The following is a 23,863-nucleotide window of genomic DNA, read 5'->3' as shown; positions in this document are numbered from 1 at the left end:
ACTTTCTTTATAGTCAAACTCTCACACCCATACATGACTAATGGAAAAACCATAGCTTTGACTAGATGGACCTTTGCTGGCAAAGTAATGTCTCTGCTTTTTAATGTGCTATCTAGGTTGGTCATAACTTTTCTTCCAGGGACCAAGCATCTTTTAATATCATGGCTGCAGTTGCAATCTGCAGTGATTTTGGAGCCCCAAAATATAAAGTCTTTCACTATTTTCATTGCTTCCCCATCTATTTGCCATGAAGTAATGGGGCCAGATGCTGTGATCTTAGTTTTCTGAATGTTGAGTTTTAAGTCAACTTTTTCACTCTCCTCTTTAACTTTCATCAAGAGGTTCTTGAGTTCTTCACTTTCTGCCATAAGCATGGTGTCATCTACATATCTGAGGTTATTGATATTTCTCCCAGCAATCTTGATTCCAGCATGTGCTGCATCCAGTTCAGCATTTCTCATGATGTACTCTGCAAATAAGTTAAATAAGCAAGGTGACAATATACATCCTTGATGTACTCCCTTTCTGATTTGGAACCAGTCTGTTCCATGTCAGTTTCTAAATGTTGCTTCTTGACTTGCATACAGAATTCTCAGAAGGCAAGTCAGGTGGTCTGGTATTCCCATCTCTTTCAGAATTTTTCACAGTTTGTTGTGATCCTCACAATCAAAGGCTTTAGCATAGTCAATAAAGCAGAAGTGGATGTTTTTCTGAAATTCTCTCGCTTTTTACGTAATCTAGTGGATGTTGGCAATTTGATCCTCTGGTTCCTCTGCCTATTCTAAATCCAGCTCGAACATCCGGCAGTTCACAGTTGACATACTGTTGAAGCCTGGCTTGGAGAATTTTGAGTATTACTTTGCTAACGTGTGAGATGAGTACAATTGTGTGGTAGTTAGAGCATTCCTTGGCATTGCCTTCCTTTGGGATTGGAATGAAAACTGACATTTTTCAGTTCTGTAGCCACTGCTGGGTTTTCCAAATTTGCTGGTATATTCAGTGCAGCACTTTCACAGCATTGTCTTTTAGGATTTGAAATATTTCAGCCTGAATTCCATCACTTCCACTAGCTTGGTTCATAGCGATGATTTCCTAAGGCCCACTTGACTTCGCATCCAGGATGTCTGGCTCTAGGTGAATGATCACACCATCGTGATTATCTGGGTCATGAAGATCTTTTTTGTATAGTTCTTCTGTGTATTCTTGCCACCTCTTCTTAATATATTCTGCTTTTGTTAAGTCCATATCGTTTCTGTCCTTTATTGTGCCCATCTTTGCATGAAATATTCTCTTGACATCTTTAATTTCCTTGAAGAGATATCTAGTCTTTCCCATACTATTGTTTTCCTCTATTTCTTTTCATTGATCACTGAGGAAGGCTTTCTTATCTCTCCTTGCTGTTCTTTGGAACTCTGCATTCAAATGGATATATCTTTCCTTTTTTCCTTTGCCTTTGGCTTCTCTTTTCTCACTATTTGTAAGGCCTCCTCAGACAACCATTTTGCCTTTCTGCATTTCTTTTTATTGGGGATGGTCTTGATCAATGCCTCCAGTACAATGTCAGGAACCTCTGTCCATATTACTTCAGGTACTATGTGTATCAGATCTAATCCCTTGAATCTATTTGTCACTTCCACTGTAAGGGATTTGATTTAGGTCATACCTGAATGGTCTAGTGGTTTTCCCTACTTTCTTCAGTTTAAGTCTGAATTTGGCAATAAGGAGTTCATGTTCTGAGCCACAGTCAGCTCCCACTCTTGTGTTTTTGCTGACTGTATAGAGCTTCTCCATCTTTGGCTGCAAAGAATATAATCAATCTGATTTCGGTGTTGACCATTTGGTGATGTCCATGTGTAGAGTCTTCTCTTGTGTTGTTGGAAGAGGGTATTTGCTAAGACCAGTGTGTTCTCTTGGCAAAACTCTATTAGCCTTTGCTGTGCTTCATTCTCTACTCCAAGGCCAAATTTGCCCATTACTCCTGATATTTCTTGACTTCCTACCTTTGCCTTCCAGTCCCCTATAATGAAAAGGACATCTTTTTTGGGTGTTAGTTCTAGAAGGTCTTGTAGGTCTTCATAGAGCCGTTCATCTTCAGCTTCTTCAGCATTACTGGTCAGGGCATAGACTTGGATTACTGTGATATTGAATGGTTTGCTTGGAAACAAATGGAGATCATTCTGTCATTTTTGAGATTGCATCCAAATACTGCATTTTAGACTCTTTGTTGACTATGATGGCTAATCCATTTCTTCTAAGTTCTAAGGGACACTTGCCCACAATAGTAGATATAATGGTTATCTGAGTTAAATTCACCCATTCCAGTCCATTTTAGTTCGCTGATTCCTAAATTGTCAATGTTCACTCTTGCCATCTCCTGTTTGTCCACTTCCAATTTGCCTTGATTCATGAACCTAATATTCCAGGTTCCTATGCAATACTGCTCTTTATAGCATTGGACCATACTTCCATCACTGGCCACATCCACAGCTGGGTATTGTTTTTGCTTTGTCTCCGTCTCTTCATTCTTCCTGGAGTTCTATTTATCTACTGATCTCCAGTAGCATATTGGGCACCTACCGGCCTGGGGAGTTTATCTTTCAGTGTCGTATCTTTCTGCCTTTTCATACTGTTCACGGGGTTCTCAAGGCAAAAATACTGAAGTGGTTTGCCATTCCCTTTTCAGTGGCCCACGTTTTGTCAGAACTGTCCACCATGATCGTTCCTTCTAGAGTGGCCCTACATGGCATGGCTCATAGTTTCATTGAGTTAGGCAAGGCCATGTAATCAGATTGGTTAGTTTTCTGTGATTGTGGTTTGCTGTCTTTCTGCCCTCTCATGGAGAAGGATAGGAGGCTTATGGAGCTTCCTGATGGGAGAGACTGACTGAGGTGGAAACTTTATCTTGTTCTGATAGGGAGACCATGCTTGGTAAATCTTTAATCCAGTTTTCTTTTGACGGGTGGGGTTGTGTTCCCTTCCTATTTGACCTGAGGCCAAACTTTGGTGTATATGATGAATATAATGGCAAGCTCCTTCAGAAGATTCCCATGCCTACACTGCTACACTCAGCACCCTCAACCCTCCAGCAAGCTATTGCCAACCCATGCCTTCACTGGAGACTCCTGGACACTCAGCGGGCAAGTCTGGGTCAGTCTCTTGTAAGGTCACTGCTCCTGAGAGTCTGTTTCCCCAGTCCTGTGTAAGTTCTGGTGGCTCTATGGTGGGGTTAATGGCGACCTCCTCCAAGACAGTTTATGCCATACCCAGGTCTGCTGCACCCAGAGCCCCTGCCCCTGCAGCAGGCCACTGCTGACCTGCACCTGCTCAGGAGACGCTCACACACAGCCTCAGTCTCTGTGGGGTCTATGGGTCCTGGTGCACACAAGGTATGTTTGAGCCTCTGAGCGTCTCTGTTGGGTATCGGGCTTGATTCTAAATGTCATTTCACCCCTCCTACCATCTTGCTGGGGCTTCTTCTTTGTCCTTATATGTGGGGTATCTCCTCAAATTCACTCCAGCTCCACACAGCTGCCGGTCCAGCACCTACCGTCTTGCTGGGGATTCTCTGCCCTTGGATGTGGGGTATCTCTTCGCAGTTACTCCAGCACCACACAGCTGCTGCTCCAGTGCCGCACAGCTGAATAGCCAATCACTAATATCACCAATCATATTTTTATAATAGGCCATTTCAAATATAATGAAATCAGCATTCTAAGTAGCCACCTGAATTGCTATTAGGTTTGTGATTATTTCCTTTTAAAGTAACGTAATGTTTTTGGTATGGAATATACACTTTAGAAAACAGTAAGACTTGAAAATGCTTTTTGACAGGACCATATTATAACTGAATAAATGTAATATTCGATTTCATGTCTGGCCCTCTCAGTTGTGTTAAATTTCTTTAGTTATTGCACACATTGATTTTTCCCCTTTCAACTTAAGTTGTTTTCTTCTCTTGTCATGTTCTTATGGAGAATTGGTAAAGGACACATTTACAAGATGAATCCAATCAATGGCCCATTGGAATAATTTTTAATCTTCAAAGAAGGCACCACCTTCTCAATTTAATTATAAGCGTGACAATTTCAATTTGGATGTTAAACCCCACTTTGACTGGCCTTAACAAAGCCCCTTATTTGATTTTCCCCTTAAGCCAGTCTTGCTATTTAGCATTTTTTAATGCATCTGAAAAAGGAGAATATTTCCAATTCAGGCCATTCTTCTAAAAATCTGTTCAGAAACATGTGTTAAGCAGGTACTGGAATAAAATTAGGTCGTCAGGAAAAGTTCAGGGTGGATACTAAAAGCATATTGAATTATAAGATGCATTTTTGCCAACAAATATATATTTAAGCATTTCCTATGGTGTACACTTATTAGTTACACGGTAACTAATCATAAGTTAGAAAGACTATTGATGTTTCTTTTTAAGAAATATTTAAGCTCTCTCTTGTTATCTACCAACACATATACATAATATTCTTTAATACTACCTATGCTGACTTTATTTCCAAATAGTTGAATTGAGCACTTTGTAAGTAACTAAGGGTTAAATAGAAACCCCAAGATCAGGAGACCAGATCTCGATTTCTATTTCAAAACCAGGGCAAACAAATTTAATTTTGTTTGAGAATCAGAAAAATGTTTGTTTTGTATTTACATTTTAAACATGAAATGAATGTTATATAATTCCATGTCCTAGAAGCTATAATATGATTTGTTTCTGGTTTAACTTTGCCTTATTGATATGTTTATTGAGATCTACATTGAAAGTCTTTAAACTGTAACTTACGAGGATGACTCAGTATTTCTATTTGCTATTTCAAGAAAATGCTGCTTGGATAATGATAACATAAACACAATCAAACCACCATCCAAACAAAATACAAGTAAGATACTCTCATTTTTCTTAGTACCATAATTCTATAAATTCTATAATTGGAAAAATTCTATAACCTTTCTAAAAAACAGTTATTAGACATCATTTTTCAAAATTTTATACATTGTATTAATGGTACAGTTTCTTCAACCATATAATATCTGAAAATAAATACATATTGCAAGTGACATATTACTAAGGAGCAGGGTTGTGTAATAGGTAAAAGTACCAGGTATTTGAACAAGGCTTCCTTGGCTCAAATTGCAGGTCTTCCATTTAATAGCTGTATCGCTTTGAGAAAGCTACGAAAACTTCTAGTTCCTTTGTTTCCTCATCTTATGAGGTAGTTATGGTACTTATGGAGATAATTATGGTACTTACCTCATAGGATTACTGAGTTAATTTATGTCAACTATTTAGAACTGCACAAACACATAGGAAGCACACAATAGATATTAACAATTATTATAAGCTGTTATTATACTTGGAGCCAAACCACACACATTTGCCTTTCAAGGATTGCTCTGGTGCAGGTCCAACATCCACTGGGGGTGTATAAGTTCAGGTAAACATTGAGACTCATGAGAATTCATAGGCTACCATCGGCACCAGTTTACCTAGAAGGTTATAGGACAGGAAATATATTTTTCCAGGCAACAGCAGGAATTCTAGCAGCAGTAGTTGCCATGGCAATTCACACAAGGGATGGGGAGCAAACTATGCCTTCCCCAGGTGACAGCCCAGGTGCAAGGAATGGGCTCCACATCAGTGGAGTGCAGCTTAGAAACCTCAGGCAAAACACATTCACATAAAGACCTGTATCCAGAATGTGGGGAGTTAGAGCAGTAAAGTACAATGCATTCTGGTGTTTTGACATAACATCGATGAGGAACTTACACAATTGAAGGAAGGGGGAACTAGTATGTCTTTCTTGGATATTCCTCCTAACTATCAATAATTACAGTAAGATTTGAACAAGGATTTGTCAACAAACATTCCACCCTGATGGATTTGTGGTGGACTTACATTTACAGGTATTTAACTTTGGGCCTTGTAAAAAATTTTGGCACTTTTATGAGGAAAAAGAACATACCTTATATTGTTGTTAAACACCTTTTCCACAATAAAGGCTTGCAGATACATCTCTAAGTTGAACCAAGCCTTTTGTCTGAAAACATCCTTAGAACTGGACAGAATTGTACTGCAGTTTACCTGAGATCATGGAGTATATGCCACAAAGCACAAAAGAGACATTACAATAAAATTAAGATTCCTACAGGACAATAATATTGAGAAGGACTCTATTTAGATGTTCTAAATTTTGATTATTTGCAAAATACATCCTTGCAGTTAGTAAAAGCTGATACTGGGCATAATCTTCATATTCAACTAGATCCTCAAATTTAAAAAAAAGGCAGAATTTATGAACTATGTCCAGTTTACTTTTGGACATAGACAGTATTGAGGATCTTATTGTGACATCAATAGATCAATTAAGTTCATTTATTTTGAACCCAGAACAGTATAGTAAGAATAAGCACAAGTCACTACCATAGGAAGAGTGGCTATGATCCTGTTTACTATGGTTGGAATATAGGTATGTCTATATAGATCAGAGGCTTTTAATGTAGGTCAAACTCCTCTTTTACAACTTATTTTTTTTAACCCCATCCACTTTTATGGAAAGAAGGCAACAGGAACCTGCTTATATGTGCTTGCATGTAAATACTTACATATAACCGTAGTAGGTTTGAGGGCCTTAGAAGCTGTTTGGTTTCTTAGTTGATACCTTGATCAAAAATGCTTCATCTAGATCAAAGAAGAGTGTTACCAGATATTAGGAAAAATCTTTCCTTTTATGGCACATATTTCAGGTTACATTTTCCTAGAGGTCTTTACAGTTGATGAAAGTTATTTGTAATGGTAGAGAATTTTTGGACCTGAGCTTTATAGTCTGATTGGTTTACTCCACCAGGCCCTTAAAGTAAAATAACATTCTCATTTGCACAGGTACATTTGTGAAAATCAGAAAATTTGGTTAAGTTGAACACAGAAATCCCAAAGTGATATATTACCCTACTCAAATATGCTTTGTTTTCATGAAGAGAATTCTTTTGAATTCTTCCCTTGGAGGATTTTTCATTAAAGTAAGCCTGGAAAGAGGGCTTATAATACTTTTTTCTTTTGCAGACATGAAGTTGTGCAGTTATTCCCTATGAGTACGCCTGAGGCACTGCTTGGGCCTCAAACAAAATTTCTTACCGTGTGCTTGGCTGGTCTGTGCCCTTGCTTGTGTGCCTGTGACTTGACTCATAGCAGAAAGGCAGGCATCTTAATGCACATAGTTTTACATCACAAATCCTCATAGAAGGTCTCACAAGCTTTCCTCATGAAATAACAGTATTCTTCTGGCAATTGTCCTTATCTGTCTGCAAAACTAGTCTTCATGCTCTCCTAGGGGGATAATTTGTCCTGTGTTTTTTTAGTCTGCTGGAGGAGAAATCCTACTACAGTCATTTAGGATTTTAAAATAAAATAGTCAGAGGCCAGCATAAGAGATCACAATGGTACAGACAGTGCTTTGCTGAATCAGTGAGGGAAGAAGGCAAGTTGATTTCCACATTTTAAGGCACAAATTTAATTTCACCATCCTTCAAGAATAAGTTTATATATAAAACCCACTTAATGGAAAAATTAAAATAAAATAAATACAATCTATACATGACAAGATTACAGAGTCAAAAGGAGAAAATATAAGTTTTAGGGTGGGAAGACCAGAGCCCCTGGTGAAATCTTGAATGACAGTAGGTCACTAGGACCTTCTTCTATGGAAGACTTTATGATAGCACAGAGCCCTTGGAATAAACCAAAGGGTTTCATGTTTGAGGGAGAAAATTACTAAGGATCCTCATTATTATTCATGTTCATTTGTCATTTAGAAAAACTGTTTTCTTCCTATGGCGAGATTGAAAATGACTTTCAGAATCTAACTAGCTGCAGGAGGCCTTTAATGAAAATTGCTAATTATTAAACAACAGATTTTAGCCTGCAATGTGTCCATAGAGTAACCTTAATAACAAAGTGTCTTATTCTATTCAAAGTCTAGTTGTTTTTTATTTAAAGTTGTGTATAGATTCAGAAGTTCTAAATGTTTTCTGAAATACAGAGAAACATTTGAGTGTGAGTACTTTGTGAAATCTTGTTTAATTTTTGTCAAAAAAAACCTGTCATTCCTGCCACATGCACAGATTTTACATTCCTGGCTTCAATAAGTAAAAAGACTTAGAGTGTAATTTGCAAGTATCACTGCCTCTCAAATTACATATTGTTGGTGTTACCTTTTCAAGGATTTCAGGCTGGGCATATAATAGAGCTAATTAAATTTTCTCCCATGAAAGCAGCCAGCTAGACCACTGCCCCAGGCACATATCCTCAGCTTACTACTTTCCTTCACTCATTTATTCTGTATGTGAGATGAGACTCCCTGAACCGCAAAGGTAGAGTACTTAGGCCAGGCAGCTGCTGATGGATTTCAGTATCTACAGAGCCAGTGTTTGAGCCTCAACCCTGACAGCACACATCACAGAGAGGTGACAGTAGAGGCACATCTTCCTGTGTGAATTGGCTGTGGGTGACAATCTGCCAAACTAAAATAATGGAAGAAGAATTAGTTATATAAAAATGAACCAGCTTGGCTAGCCCTAAAGTATTTTGCAAGATTCCAGGAATATCACCTCATTTTTGTCCAGAGACTGTTTTTGTGAACAACCCAGAAAACAAAACAGTTACAAAATAGAGTTATGTGGGAAAGGTTTCTTTTAGAAATTTCATTAGTATATGATTAAGCAATTTTCTCAACCTTCACAAGAAACAAAGGAAATATTTAATAACTGACAATCATTCTATAAGTTTATTTATATATGTTATTTTAACTTTAATAAACATGCCTTTCCTATTTAATATCTGAGAAAATTAGAATGAAGATAGTTAGATGATTCGTTTATATTAGTAAATGGCAGTCCTGGAATTTAAACCAGATTTGACTGTAAGGCCTTGGTTTTATCTATTTTAATAGTCTGTATGATAGGTTAATCATTCTGTGTTTAAAAGACTCTTTTAGGTGGAATTATTTGTGAAATATTCATGAAAATTAGTGGTTTACATGCATGTATGTATATGTATATATTATTTATCTTAGACTATGAATTCTATAAGACTTTTCAGTTGTTCTTACTAAGTTACTTTTACATGATAGAGCTTTTATTGTAGATAGTCATCTCTTATACAAGGGGTCAACATTAACCCTGGAATTATGGAGATCAATTACAAAGAAAGCTATAACAATCTGGTCCTTATTGATATTATATAGAAGCTATAGAATAGAGTTCACTGAAAACCAGGAAAAAAAGTAACCTAAGATATCATCTTAGAAAATAGAATATGGACCTATTTATGCATCAGATGAATTACTAAATGATTAACATAGATTGATGTGATAATTTACATAGATACATAAAACGTGAATTAACTCATTCATTTCTGAGATTAAAATGTCATTTCTGGGGTAAAAACAAGTGTCACACATTTCATTTTCTGTACCATTAAATCTCTTTAAATTCCTGATCATGTTCTCAAATAATAGCTTTTTTTTCCCCCCCTACAGTTGGACAGTGTCACCTCCCTGATCCAAGCAGCCAAAAATTTAATGAATGCTGTAGTGCAAACAGTGAAAATGTCTTACATTGCCTCAACCAAGATCATCCGAATTCAGAGTCCTACTGGGCCCCGGCACCCAGTTGTGATGTGGAGAATGAAGGCTCCTGCAAAAAAGCCCTTGATTAAAAGAGAGAAACCAGAGGAAACGTATGCAGCTGTCAGACGAGGCTCAGCAAAGAAAAAAATCCACCCAGTGCAAGTCATGAGTGAATTCAGAGGAAGACAAGTCTACTGAAACCACTGTTCTACTCGTGTGTATATTACAAAGTCCTGGCTAAACACACTCCTTTATTTTTACACTCGATTAGTTCTGTAACTTCACTAACTTAGAATTTAACCCACAAATAATGTAAAACATTGAAACCCTAACCCACATGAACAACATATATTTGGGATCTTGTCATTGCCATTTCTGTTCGGCCAACATATGCTTATTGAATGGATGAAATCTCCAGGGGTCATTCAGCCTTTCCCATCACAGAATATCTTACATTCATTTCTCAAGTGAGTCCTGTTCATCTGTAACAGGTTAAGAATACTCACCCTTTTCGATTAAATTCACCCTTTGGATTAAAACATTGACATGAACTCTTGACTTGGTTTTCAATGCAAACAAAAGATTTCATAACAATACTTTTCAATTTAATCTCCACATATGTCATTTATCTCATCTAACCTGGCAGACGTGTGATTCCTTCAACAGGGGAAAAAAAAAATCAATCTCTAGATATTTGTTACTACTGTCAAATGATTGGGCTAATATCCATCAGAAACTAACCAGGTATGAGCAGTCAAGCTACTTCTGGATTTTGAATGTCTGTCTTGATTATTTATGAAACAATTAACATTATAAAAGTTGTGAGCATTCATGTCACAAATGTGTGTGTTTCAGAGTTCCATTGTGTTCAACAGTTGTGCACATTGAGTTTTGGGTTTAAGAAGGTTCACCAGAATACATATTAATATATGGAGGAAGAGTTATCCTCCACTGGGGATATAGCCATCTAACTATATCCCCAAGTGAGTTATGATACAAGAAGTTCAAAGAGTTCTGCATGACTCTAGAACTTTATTTGTATCAGCTTGCAAGTATAATTAATAGGAAAAGACCAATTTGAGAAACCTTTTGGCATTGAGTAAAATATAATTAAAAAAATAGCAAATCGTACCACTGAACTATGAAGTAGAGTTAAAGGTAATGAAGCTGGAGTGATTTTGATAACATTTTTAAAATAAAAGTCATTCAAGTCACTTATAACTACCATCATTGCTCATTCCTAATTGAGTTCATAATGGATGTTATAACAGTTTCAGAGACTAGTGCATTGCTTCCCTCTCTCTACTCCTATCTCTCTTTGGATGAGTCAACTTTCAGTTTTTGTTTCATGCATAGAGTTCCCATTCACAGGATTTCAAACATGCATTTCCTATTCTACTCTATCCAAATTATACCAAAATTACCTCACTTTGTAATAAATCACCATTAATGAATTTTTTCAACAACCATGTCATCATAGTTTGACAAGGTAAAGTTTAAACATACAACTTCAGTTGATGATAGGAGGACTAGTTTGGGTAAAAGAATGTGTGAAACATAAGGATGCATAAAAGTTGGGAGCATGATGTGTATGCTGTTGAGCAAATGGTATCAGTTCAGTTCAGTTCAGTCGCTCAGTCGTGTCTGACTCTTTGCGACCCCATAAATCACAGCACGCCAGGCCTCCCTGTTCATCACCAATTTCCAGAGTTCACTCAAACTAATGTCCGTCCAGTCGGTGATGCCATCCATATGGGGAAGGCATTTAATCGGTCATTATAAATTATGAGGAAAATACAAACTTTTAATTGTAATGTATTATATTTTTCTTCTACAATGCTTGGTTTCCTGGGCTAAGTAGGTAAACTTTCTAAGAGCAAAAGCTATAAACTTCTCCCTGTGGGCCAGTAGGCACAGTATGCATAGTTAAAACTTAGTATGCACTGGCCCACAATAATTATTCTTAATAGAGTCTACTCCCTAAAAGGAAAAGCACTGCATAAAGGAATCAGAGAATCCAAATAATTGTTTTCCAAAACTAGCTAGCTAATTGGGGCAAAACAGGGGATTTCTTTGTTGAAATGTGCCCATCATTTTCTGTTCTAAGAGGACATTACAAGAGTTACGTCTATCACACTCTCTCAGGTAGAAGTGAGAAAATAATTTATTTAAAAATTATCAAACTGGTATATGGCTCCTAAGCCACACACTCAAGAATAATGAGTCTCATTTAGAAAATCTAGTATCTGTCTGCTTCTACACCAGCCTTCCACAGGTTTGAGTTTAGGATGCAGCATTGGATGCCAAAACAACATGAACAACTTGAAATTATATGATTATCAAATAACCTCTGTATCTATCTTTAAAAAATGACTCTTTACCCAAAATGAGATGTGAAAAAGTCCCACTCTTCAAAACAGATGGACTTTCAGCTTAGCTTAAAGCAAACAACTATAATTAAGGCAAACGTAATAATAATAAAAAAAATTACCTTGGAGAATATCCCAGGAGTAACGCCTGCTGCAGTAATCAAAGATGCAATAAGAACAAGATGCACAGAGCTGAGAAAGACATCTGTCCACCTGACTCAATTCCCGCAGTGTGCAGCATCTCACAGTTTAATTCAGTTCAAGCCTGCTAATGGTATAATACTTATAAGCAAAATTAGCAGCAAATATATTAACAAATCCTCACATTATAAAACATAGTTAAATGAATCTAATCAGTACGTATGAAGGTGGTATATATATTTATAGCTAACCTCTTCTGTAGGGAAGGACTGAAATTTCCTAGTGATGGTGATTGCCCATCTACGCACTTTTTAAATCACATTGCAGAGATTTGTGCTACTTCTAATGATACCTTTGCTTTATCTTGCTAATCAAAATTCACCTTTTTCCTTTAGTGAAATCAGTTTATGTAGGAAAAAATTCTTTGAGAGGGAGGAGAGGGTATATATCACCTAGAATGACACTTCCAACCTGGTTAGCCACCAGCATCACTGGCAAACATTGAACTGAAATCAGAAGGTAGCAAAGGTCTGTGAAATCAAAGTCTACTAAATAATTTTTATTTGAAAAACTGGAAGGTTTTCATCAAATTTTAAAGGTGATAAACATAAATCTTTCCCGTATACTTATAACAAGTGGAAATTAATAAATTAAAATACTTCTTACTCTCTAATGGACTCAATAAATGAGTCTGGAAAAAATTCAAACTAAATTTCTAAGGAAATTTGTTAATTATTCCTTTTGTACTTGTCTTGTGACTTGAATGAAAACTGTGAATATATTAGATGCAATATTCTTAAAATTGCCTCTGGTCTTTGCAAATCTCTTAATTTATCAATGTTAATGTATATGTTCCCCCATAAAATTCCTTCTTTATGAAGGGTAAGTACCCCCATGACTGAAACAGAAAGGCCTGCTTCATCAGGCTGACATTGTTTCACACTTAACATAAGCTTCAAAGGAGGTCAGTTTTCGAGTCACATCAAAACGACAAACTTGGGAACACACAGTTAAGTACCCAATTTGGGCCTCAAATATAATAAATAGTGCTCCTCAAATTTTAATGACAGCTGAAAAGACTAACGTCTAACAGTAGAGGTATTTCCAGTGGCTTCCTACACCTTTACTTTAAGGGTGGTCTTTGCATCTCATCATCCTTGAGCTTATAGCTTCCTATTAACTGCTAACAGTTTGCTACCAGAATGACAGTCAGGCATGCTCATCCCAGTCAATTACCCCCAAATAATGTGCTTTCCTCTTAGTCTGTGCACCAGAAATCTCTCATCACCTTTTAGGAGTCCATCCCATATATCAATTGATAGCATTCTAGTTAAAATTATTAATTTAAAATCCCAATGGCATTAACCTTTTTTTTTTTCTCCTATTCCAGAAAACATTCTTACATTTTTTGGTGTCAAATCCACACTTCCCTCCTAGGGATTGTGGTTCCCATGGATACACATTTTTCATAGTGGTAGAATGAGTAGAATGAGATGGAGGCTTTTCCTGGTCATATTTAGCCTTCTCTAGTGAACTCACTGCAGAAGTGTTTCACTGTCACTGTAATTTTCTAGGTCAGCAAAGCAAGCACCAGAATATCAAATTGAATGAAATCCATACTTTCTTTTGTCAGCCTGCCTTTTGTTAAGATTGTCTGTCTATTGCATATTTAGCTAGCAAACAACCATTTTCTGTTTGGAAAGTCAGAAATATTTTTATTTGACTTGGTCAGAAAATTTAGGGACATCCAGTTAAAATAACTTGCATATTATTTTAATAATTATTTTTAAGTCGACAAAAAGGTACAACCTGGGAAATGTATATTTATATATAATTTTTCATTTATATATTACATGCCAGAAGCAACACTTAATCAAAAACCCTATAGCATTTTTTTCATAACTCTATTCCAATACCATTAGAATATCTTTATTATTAGTATTTTGCATTGTTTTACTACCAAATAAACAAGTCAGGCCTAATGACAGAAAAGTCTACACACAAAGTAGTTTCAAGTTTTCATTTTGGTTCTTTGGGTCTATTACAACGGAAAAATATGGATGTTGTTAAAACCAGGTTTAAGCAACTAAAGATGTCCTAATCAAGGTGTTAATACTATCCTAGATATCTAAAAATGAGAAAGAAGAATTAAAATTTTAAATGCATTTTTTGCCATTTTAACTAATTTACATGAACAAGAAACATTTTCTATTAAAGCAAAAGAAAGAATAATTTCCTATGTTCATCATTTTACATGTGATTTTTCCCCCCTCCAAGATAGATAGGACCTATTCTTGAACATTGTTAAAGAAGATAATACTAATTGAGAGAACCACTTCTAAAGGGAACCCCATCTTACCTTCAGATGATAGATGGTTTGATCTGGCCTTTATATAGCTTGTGGGATGAGATGTTCATGGCTATAGGGTGGCTTCTAGCATCCAAAACTCCCACTGGTTTATGAGAACAAAACCCAAGGGCTGACCTTTAAGATGAACAAGTTGGAGGAAAAAAAATCAGTAAGTACAGAGCAGTTAAAAGAAAGTGGGTAAGTGACAGAGGTGGAGAAGGGAATAAGAAAGGTAGTTGCTGAAGCAGTGAATTTTTATATCAGAGAGAGGAAGAGTTTTGTGAAGATTTGGCAACCTCCTCCTGAGGAAGATTTTAAGGATAAGACGGGACACTTTGGTGGTTTGTAATGAAGTCATGTCGGGGCAGGAGGACACATTGTATAATTTTTGAGGATCATTTAGTGATGTTTGCAAGATGAGAAACAGAAATCCAGACAATTTTCTAGGCTGATGATGGGTGAAATTCTTCCCAGTATTAGAGTGAATCAGGATATTATATCTTTAACAAATATTTATTGAGCAATGTTGATGTTCCAAGCACTGCCCTAGGTTCTTAGGATACATCAGATAACAAAACAGTGATTCTTGCCATGAGCTAAGTCTGTGGTAAATGCTATTGCCTTATTTAATTTTTTTCAATAACCCTATGTGATAAACATTATCAGTTCTATTCCTTGGATAAAGAAAATAAGGATATGGATCTTGCTACAAAACTCATTGTCTTTAAAATTTGTTTGCAAAGTAGAGTCTGAACTTTCAGCCACCACAGCAGATTTCCTGGAAAATGAGATGGGATTTTTCAGTTGAAAATGAGATACACATTTCAAATGCTGGCTGAGTTCCTAGTAAGAACAAAGGGATCAAAACTTTGTGCACACACACACATACATACATACATACACCCTCACATCATTGATAGGTATATAAGTAATTAACTGAATATTATCACCTCTAATAACTGAACAAAGACTATTGGGTATATAAGGAATGAATATTTCATCTATGTGATCTGAAATCAAATGAAAACACCAAATTACCTTCATTTCCATAGAGGTGAAATCTTCCATGGAGATGTTTAAAACCCATCTTTAGCATCAATTGGTAACAAACATTTGTAGACACCATTTCTTTCCTTCTTTACTGCTAATATGCATTTATGTGTTTAAAGCTATGGATCCCATGGGAGGACTGGCCAAGGCTTACTGAAATAAGCTAAAGTTTCCTTGAATTCCAAACTGACTGAACCATAGAAAATGTATGTTTCCTTCTTTATAGAGGTAACAAAATGAACACAATATGTGCCTGACTGTAAGTAAATTTAGTTCTTTACATGGTCCTTGTTCCTGGAGACAACTGAAGGCTAGACTCTCCCTCTTGCCCCTGTTGCTTGCTATACCACCTCTTCTCAGGCCTTGGGTAGTTGACTTTCTGGTCTTTCTTAAAGTGGCATCAGAAATGTTTCCTTTAAGTGTGAATGTGTTTATTTGGGGTCTTCACTTTTGAGTACCTGGTGCCTCCGAATGATGGTGCCTGTTCCCCACTGTCATAAAAGGAAGCTCTAGAAGGAAGTTCTTTTAAAAGGGACTCAGATTTCTAACAACCATCTCTAAACATCTCTTCAATGTAGGACATATATTACAGCAGCCATCTAAATGGTACTAGTAGAATACTAATTCTGCTCATGTCCTCTGTTTTTATTCCAAATGAGATATTTTTTAATTCTAGTTTTCTTTCCTTTGCATCTTCAAGAAGAATGTTTATTTGTTTGTTCTGAGTATTTGGTCTTAAAATATGGAGCATCTCTAAACATTTTAAAGCCCCCTTTTAATAGTTACATCAATAGTTCAAAACCTGAAGTTATATATATATATTTTTTTTTTCTATTCAGACAACCATGTATTATGCAGTCCTAGGCCAGTCCTCAACATGTCACATCAGTTTCCAATCTTCATGAATTATCTGAAGCTCTCTGTGATATTCACTGAGAGTCTAGCTGAGACTGACAAGTCTCTTTGGTCTGAGTTTCTACCGTCAAATTTGGATTGGAATGTTTATTCATGAAGCAAAAGGGGAAAGTCTAGGAATTTAGTTCATGCTCTCAGTTAATGAGAACTTGTCTTCTTGAGGCTTTAAACATAAAATTAATTTTGAAAATATTATAGAGATAGTATTCCTTGCTTGCTAAATCTTAGACCATTATAACCCTGTATTCTTGTCTGTTAGTATATAATGAGATGTAAATATGAGAATTTCAGCAGCTGCCTTTGAGGGTTAAGCTATGCTTCTGATTTTGAAAGCTGACCTTGTGCAGTAAAATTCCTCCAAAGAAAATTTCACTGGATATAAAGATTTTTCTTTGATGTCCAAGAATAACACATCCCTGAAAACAGAAGTAGACATATGTTATGCCCAATTTAGTACTTAATAGTTGGGACTCTAAAGCAAGATTTTCTTGGGCAAGTTGTTGGGTGATTAAGTAGGAATGAAAACTTCCAGTGAAAGATTTCCAGATGCCTCTGCTTTCCATTTTGATTTTATTTTTAGTTCCATAGCAACCTGGAAACAATAAAACAAACAAAACAACAACAAAAACAGTCACTTACTTTACTGTATGTACTTCTATAGGCAACAACTGTGATAGTTTAAACATGGTGGCATTTCTGAAGGTAATGTACACATGGGAAGTCAGGATAAAGGCAGATTTAAATTAAGACACTCTGAGATGAAATAAAAGCAAGCAGTTGATAATAGTCATCTTTATCATCGCAATATCTTGAGAACTAAACTTTAATGGCATTTGAGGGGTTTCAAACTACTTTGCTTCCATACTTCACTCCACTATGCAGAAGGCAGAATGGGGCTGAGTGAACCATCCACTATAGTAATAGCCAACTTGAAGTTTTATGGTTTGGCCATGGGTAAACTTTAGCAAAAGTGTTTGTGGAGCTGTCAGGTCATTATTTATCTTTGAGATCATTGTCATCGGTCAATAAAAATGAATTATTTATCCAGGAATAGATAAAGCTCTTTAATACCCTCATGACATTGACATAGAAGCCCAAATATTCCTTGTTTGAGATTCTGCATGTCTTTTGTGCTTAACTGAATCAAACTAATTTTTTTTTATTGCATTTCAGTTATTTCACACATGTAACACTGGGTTTGTTTTGAAATTATGCAGTATTATTTGAAACATTATTTAACTCATGTCAGTGTACTTTATTAATAATTTGCTTAACTGAAACTACATATGTTAAAGCAATAAAAATGAAAAATATTGTTTATGCATTTGGCGTTTGTCTTTGGTGGTATATGTCATTAGTGGGACAAAATTGCTGAGTAATCTAACCAGTAGTCAAGGCATGACCTTCATTCCTACTCTCTTTCAGTTACATAGACTACAATTTGGGAGGGTTTCTATTACAAACTATCAGTTAAACAGGTGATGTAGACAATATGTAGTAGAATTAAACTTTTGGTTTAAATGACATTTTTTGTTTGTTTGTTTCACTATGGACATTAGGCTTTTGACTTGAATGAATGAATGTCTATGTAGCTGAGAAACTGTTCTCTAAACTTAGGATTTGATGGAAAGAACCAATTTTTCTGAGACTGTCTGAAGACATACTTCTATGGAATATGATTGTCTCTAGCAACACTTCTGCATCTGATTATTAATAGATTCGGAACATCCATCTTAGCTTCCTCACCTCTATGCTAGTGATAACCTCTCTTCAGTGTGAATCCCATGGCAAGTCTCTGGATCCTCTTTCAGCATTTACCCAATGTTGTTGTCTATTCTAGGACATGGTTTTCTCCCTTCATGACTCCCCCTGCTTTAGGTGCTTCTTGGTAGGTCTCAGTCTGCTTCTGTACCTTCTTAAAACACAGTCTGAAATTTACAGTCTTTTATCACTTAATTCCTGTGAAAAACCATGCCTCCCCTCACTCAGTTCTGCTAAATGCCGGCCACCTCCTTTTAAAGAAATGCTGTGTGCGATTGTCTTCCCATGTCAGTCTCCCTATGTCACTCTTCCCCAAGAGCCCAGATTTGCTCTGGCAGCAGCATTCTCTCCACCTTGATCTGTTGTCGTGCTGGCTCTGGGGGTGGAAGTGGTACTAAAAGCACTCTTGGCAAGAAGAGTCTTTCTGCCTGGAGGCTGAGCTGATGCCCTGACATTTCCTGGGCAACACCATTAAGCATTCCATCCAGAAGCAGTAACTCACAGATGTAACTTCCAGACACCACATGTCCAATATCCTGTGACTGGCAAGGGAAGAGCTGCTGTACCTTGTTGTCAAGTAACAGGCTCCCTATAGTGTCTCAGTCTCCTGTTTCTGGAAAGGAAGAGATTCATGAGGTGTGGGCCCAGAAAAAGGAGTTCTTATAGAATCAATGGGGAATGTTCAAAGCCCAGAGAGATGGTAAAGGGAGAGTGGCTCACACCCAGGTTTATAGCAGGTTGCCCTTCATCCCCAGGATTCTGGAAGCAAGAATCTGCCATTCTCAGTGCCACAGATGAAAGAAATCCCCTCATTGTTGCTGCTTCCCTGTCTTCTCATTACCCCTTCTAGTTGGCGGTGGTGAAAGAGTGTTAGGAGTGCTGACTAAGTCTACATTGTCACCCTTTGTAACACAGAAAGGACAAACTCCAAAGGCCACAGTGAGCCATCCCCGGAACACAGGCCTAAACCCCTCACTGGGTGGGGGTGCCCTCTGTGGGCACCGATTCAGCATAGGTGTGGGCAGAGAACTGATGGGTTTGTTGTTATTGTTTCTTTTTATTTGACTTCAGAGAAAGGCTCTGAGAGAGCACTGGAAATCCACAACTGGATTCTGGAATGTCTCCATCCTTCTGTTAAAGGCTTATAGCATCCCAGCATCCCCTACCCACAAGGCCCATCCCGCAGGCAGCAGTTGTTCTGAGGTTTATTGCTCTGAGGGCTAAATTTGGAAAAGGAAGATGCACATGGTGCTCAGTTCAGTTCAGTTGCTCAGTCGTGTTCCACTCTTTGCGACCCCATGAATCACAGCACGCCAGGCTAAGCCCCAATACCAGAGAAATGTTTGCACTCTTTAGCTCTGTTATACACTCTACTCTTGGGAGCAATGATAATGTTGTGCTCATTTTTGTGTCTCCTACACTAGCATAGAGATTGGCATAGGAGTAGCTGAGCTGATATTTTGGTAAAGAATGAGAAAACTCATGAATGAGTTTATCTCAAATGAATCGATCCAGAACGCCACTGATCTGTAATGTGGGTCCTCTCTGAACGATCTCATCTGAAATTCTGAGAGTCCGATAATCCTCAAGTTTACAGAGACAGAGACTAGTGTCAGGGACAGGATTTGAAAACTCCTAATTCTCCCTGTCACTCTTCTGAAACCATCACTGCTGCCTTAGATAAATGAAAGTCACTGATGAGGAAAAGCCATGGGCTGTTTTTCACTCATTTGTTTATTCAACAGTTGAAAATATTTCTCCAGGGACTGTTATATGCAAAGGTGCTATGGGTGATAGAAAGAATCATGCATATTTTGGAATCAAGACATGAACTCATCAGGTTAATTGAATAGCAGAGGAAGGGAAATAAAAATGAAGCTTGTGGCAATCTCACCTAAGGTAAAAGAAAGCAATGCAAGTTTCAGGACTCAAGGAGAACCTTAATAGAAGTTTTAATAGGAGACTGTGGTTTCATTTGTAAATGGGAATAATACTAATACCTCCTAGCAAATAAGTTCTCTAATTCAAGCAGAGCCATAAGATGACTAGTTAGACAGTGAGACACAGGGTTGGTAGGGTATTCAGAGTGAGGAAAGTGAATGGGAAAAATCAATTGTAATAATCCTGTGTGATATAAACAAGTGTCTGGGTTAAATGATAGGATTAAGAATTAAAACAATGTTTTCAAAATAAAGTGTAAAACATCAAACATAAGCAAGCACAAGTCTTAAGTTCTATCTAAAACACGAATACATCTTGCATTCTACTATTTAATGTATCCTAGTTTACTTTAATAGTTCAGTTCAGTTCAGTTGCTCAGTCGTGTCCGACTCTTTGCAACCCCATGAATCACAGCACGCCAGGCCTCCCTGTATATCACCAACTCCCGGAGTTCACTCAAACTCATGCCCATCGAGTCGGTGATGCCATCCAGCCATCTCATAGAAAGGCAATTTAATCCTTTCCTGTTAAATACTGATAGTCAAGTAGGTGGCACCATGTTTATCCTATGACTTCCTTTGACGTCTACTGGGAAAGCTGTGATTTGACAAATACAGAAACAGCCCAGATGTGTGACTCATCATGTTGCAAGATGGCACCATGGTCAAAAGCATGGCCACTGGCAATAACTTGCCCAGTCTGCATCCTGGCCCCATCATTTTTAACACCAGCCTTTCTTGGGTAATTTCAGTTAAGTTCAGTCACTCAGTCATGTCCAATTCTTTGCAGCCTCATGGACTGCAGCACTCCAGGCTTCCCTGTCCATCACCAACTCCTGGAGCCTACTCAAACTCATGTCCATTGAGTTGGTGATGCCATCCAACCACCTTATCCTCTGTTGTCCCCTTCTCCTCCCACCCCAATCTTTCCCAGCATCAGAGTCTTTTCCAGTGAGTCAACTCTTCACATCAGTTGGCCAAAGTATTGGAGTTTCAACTTCAACATCAGTCCTTCCAATGAATGCTCAGGATTGATCTCCTTTAAAATGGACTCGTTGGATCTCCTTACTGTCCAAGGGACTCTCAAGAGTCTTCTCCAACACAGTTCAAAAGCTAAACCTCTCATTATCTTGAAATTCTCATTTGTAAGAGAGAGATGATATTTCAGAGTTCAACTGACAAAAATAATAGTAATGTGCTTTACAATCAATGTACCTCGTCAATGAGGTGAGATAGAACATACCATATAGGATTGTTATGAGTATCAAATGAATGAAAGTATGTAAAATACTTTGAAGGATGCCTGAGACAAGGTAACCACAATATAAAATGTAGTTATTATTATTATTTAATATATACAATTTATAGGCTTCAAGATGAAGCACACACAAAATAGACTTCTGAAAGTTTCTTTATAGGAGGAGAGAAAGAAAACAGGGATGCCTGGAGCAAGAAAGTATGAGCATGCCAGGGGATGGCAGAGAGTAACTAAATATTGATGTCAATTAATTGAATATTAATTCAATCAATTTTTATTGAATACCCATGTGCTGGATATTCTTTTAGGTACTATGGATATATAGGTACTGGTGAGTATAAATGATCTTTCTTCTTCAAGGATGAAAAGACTAGCAGAGGAGATAGGGAATTAAATAGAATCTGAAAGTGCAAATTTGTATCTTCGACAGTGGCCACAGGAGAGATGCACAAGTGCCATGACCCTAACCTGAAGGGCTTTGGGAGAACTAGGAAAAAGTAGAAAGGCTGTTCTGAGGAAGTGAGGCTTAAGCTGAAATCAGAGGAATGAGTAATTTCCCCAGGTGAAGTGGGATAGGAAGAAAGCTGTAAGTAGAGGTAATAGTGTGGGCAAAGCTCCTATCTGTGGGCCAGAGCCTTCCTGCACACAGTTTTGTGAAAGAAGGCTAATGGAGGATGTGAAGTTTGATCTGGGAGGAGAGGAGGTCAGAGATGTAGCCAGGTTCCAGTTGGAACTGGTGGGGAAGGCAGTGAATGGGTAGGATTAAACCTGTCCTCATAATTCCCCAAAGAGCAAGCCAGGCAGTCTCCTCAAGGAAGCTCAGCCACTGTCCAGAGCCCTTCCTCCATATCAAGTCTCTAGCCCTCATGCTAGCCTGACTCATTCTTCCCCTGGGAGGGAAAGAATGACCCTAAGTTGCATATTTGTAAATTAACAAAGTATTGTATCGGCCAGAAATTTAATTTAGTTTTTTCCTTAACCTTAACCCTAATATTGTAAGGAAAAACCCAAACAAACCTTCTGGCCAACCCAATACATGGGCTTCTATTTCTGCCATCCTTTTTATTGAATATGATAGAAATATTTCAAACTAAATAGAAGGTGCAACTCCAGTTACAACTTGTATGTGTCACAGTCTTTGTTCTGGGATCTTCTCTCTGCTGAGGGCCCTGTCCTGTCTAAACAATCTTCCCTACTCACCCCTGCACACAGGCTCTTTGTCTCACAGGTAGGTTAGAAATGTGACTTCCTGTCTATCTGTGAAAATAACATGTTACAGGAGGAACCTGAGGTCGACTTGTTCAACCTTAGGAAGAATTTATAATGGTAGACTGAAAAAGGAATAGCTCCTTGTCCTTTATTATGAGGTGTTTTAGGGAAAAAGGGAAGAGAGAGAAGAATAATGAAGAGAAGATGTAGGAAATTTGTCACATATATATAGCAAAATTGTGGAGAGAGGGCAAGTGTTTTCAATGCTCAAAACTGACCAATATAAATTTTTCTTGTATTTCCATCAGAGAGTAAGACACTATTAGGTATTATCCAAAAGAAGAATATAGAAGCTGAATAATTTTTTTAAGTGGCTTGTGAGACTGATTGGGCTTCCCAGGTGACACTAGTGGTAAAGAACCTGCCTATCAATGCAGAGGACATAAGAAACGTGGGTTTGATCCTTGGGTTTGGAAGATTCCCTGGAGGAGGGCATGGCAAACCACTCCAGTATTCTTGTCTGGGAAATTCCATGGACAGAGGAGCTTGGTGGGCTACAGTCCACTGAACCATAAAAGTCAGACATGACTTAGCAACCAGACAACAGCAGCAACAACAAATCCTTCTATATATAATGCTTATCATATTTATAGAATGTCATTTCTATATGCATATATAGATATTAAAATCTTATTCAGCTTATATATACACTCAAATACATATATATCTGTTTGAGTGTATGTGTATTCTCCACTGATTATAAAAGTGAATATACCAAACTGCTCATAGATAGCTGGTTAGTACCTGGTTAGCAATCAGTCTTGGATGGGCCTTCACTGGAGTAGACAGAAAGACCATCAGAAGTGACAGACACTTTTCCCACAAGGACTCTGAGGACAGATGGTACAATGGTTAGAAGTGAGAACTCTAAGTGTGACAACCCAAGTTTGAGTTACTCAATATCTCTATACCTATATTTCCATAACTGGGTTCTTATTGGATATATTGGTAAAAGAATTATATATATATATAAATATTGTGTGTGTATATATATATATATATATATATAAGCACTTAAAGAAATGCTTTATACATAGAAAGTTCTCTGTATCCATTAAATTTTCCCATTATTATGACTCTACCACAGGTACCACGGACTCAACAAGGAAGTCATCTTTGGTTGTATAACTACATGTTGTTTTGTTTCATTTTTATAACAGAGTTTTCTAATAATCTAC

At 37.3% G+C, this 23,863-nt stretch overlaps 1 protein-coding gene across 3 annotated transcripts in view; it reads left to right on the top strand.

Moving 5' to 3' along the window:
• CTNNA3 (catenin alpha 3) overlaps positions 1-16,834 on the top strand; it is a 1,978,275-nt gene extending 1,961,441 nt beyond the window's left edge. For all 3 annotated transcript variants that reach the window (XM_055425631.2, XM_055425630.2, XM_088841920.1), the window contains one exon: positions 9,543-16,834. In XM_055425631.2, coding sequence (XP_055281606.2) covers positions 9,543-9,830 — 288 coding nt within the window. In that variant the 3' untranslated portion in view covers positions 9,831-16,834. The remainder of the gene's footprint in view (positions 1-9,542) is intronic.
• The last annotated feature ends 7,029 nt before the right edge of the window (positions 16,835-23,863 follow it).

The sequence above is a fragment of the Moschus berezovskii genome, chromosome 12, assembly GCF_049115385.1.
Source record: "Moschus berezovskii isolate FMDL1 chromosome 12, NW_MosBer_1.0, whole genome shotgun sequence".
Taxonomy (NCBI): domain Eukaryota; kingdom Metazoa; phylum Chordata; class Mammalia; order Artiodactyla; family Moschidae; genus Moschus; species Moschus berezovskii.
This window is presented reverse-complemented; position numbering and strand designations above follow the sequence as displayed.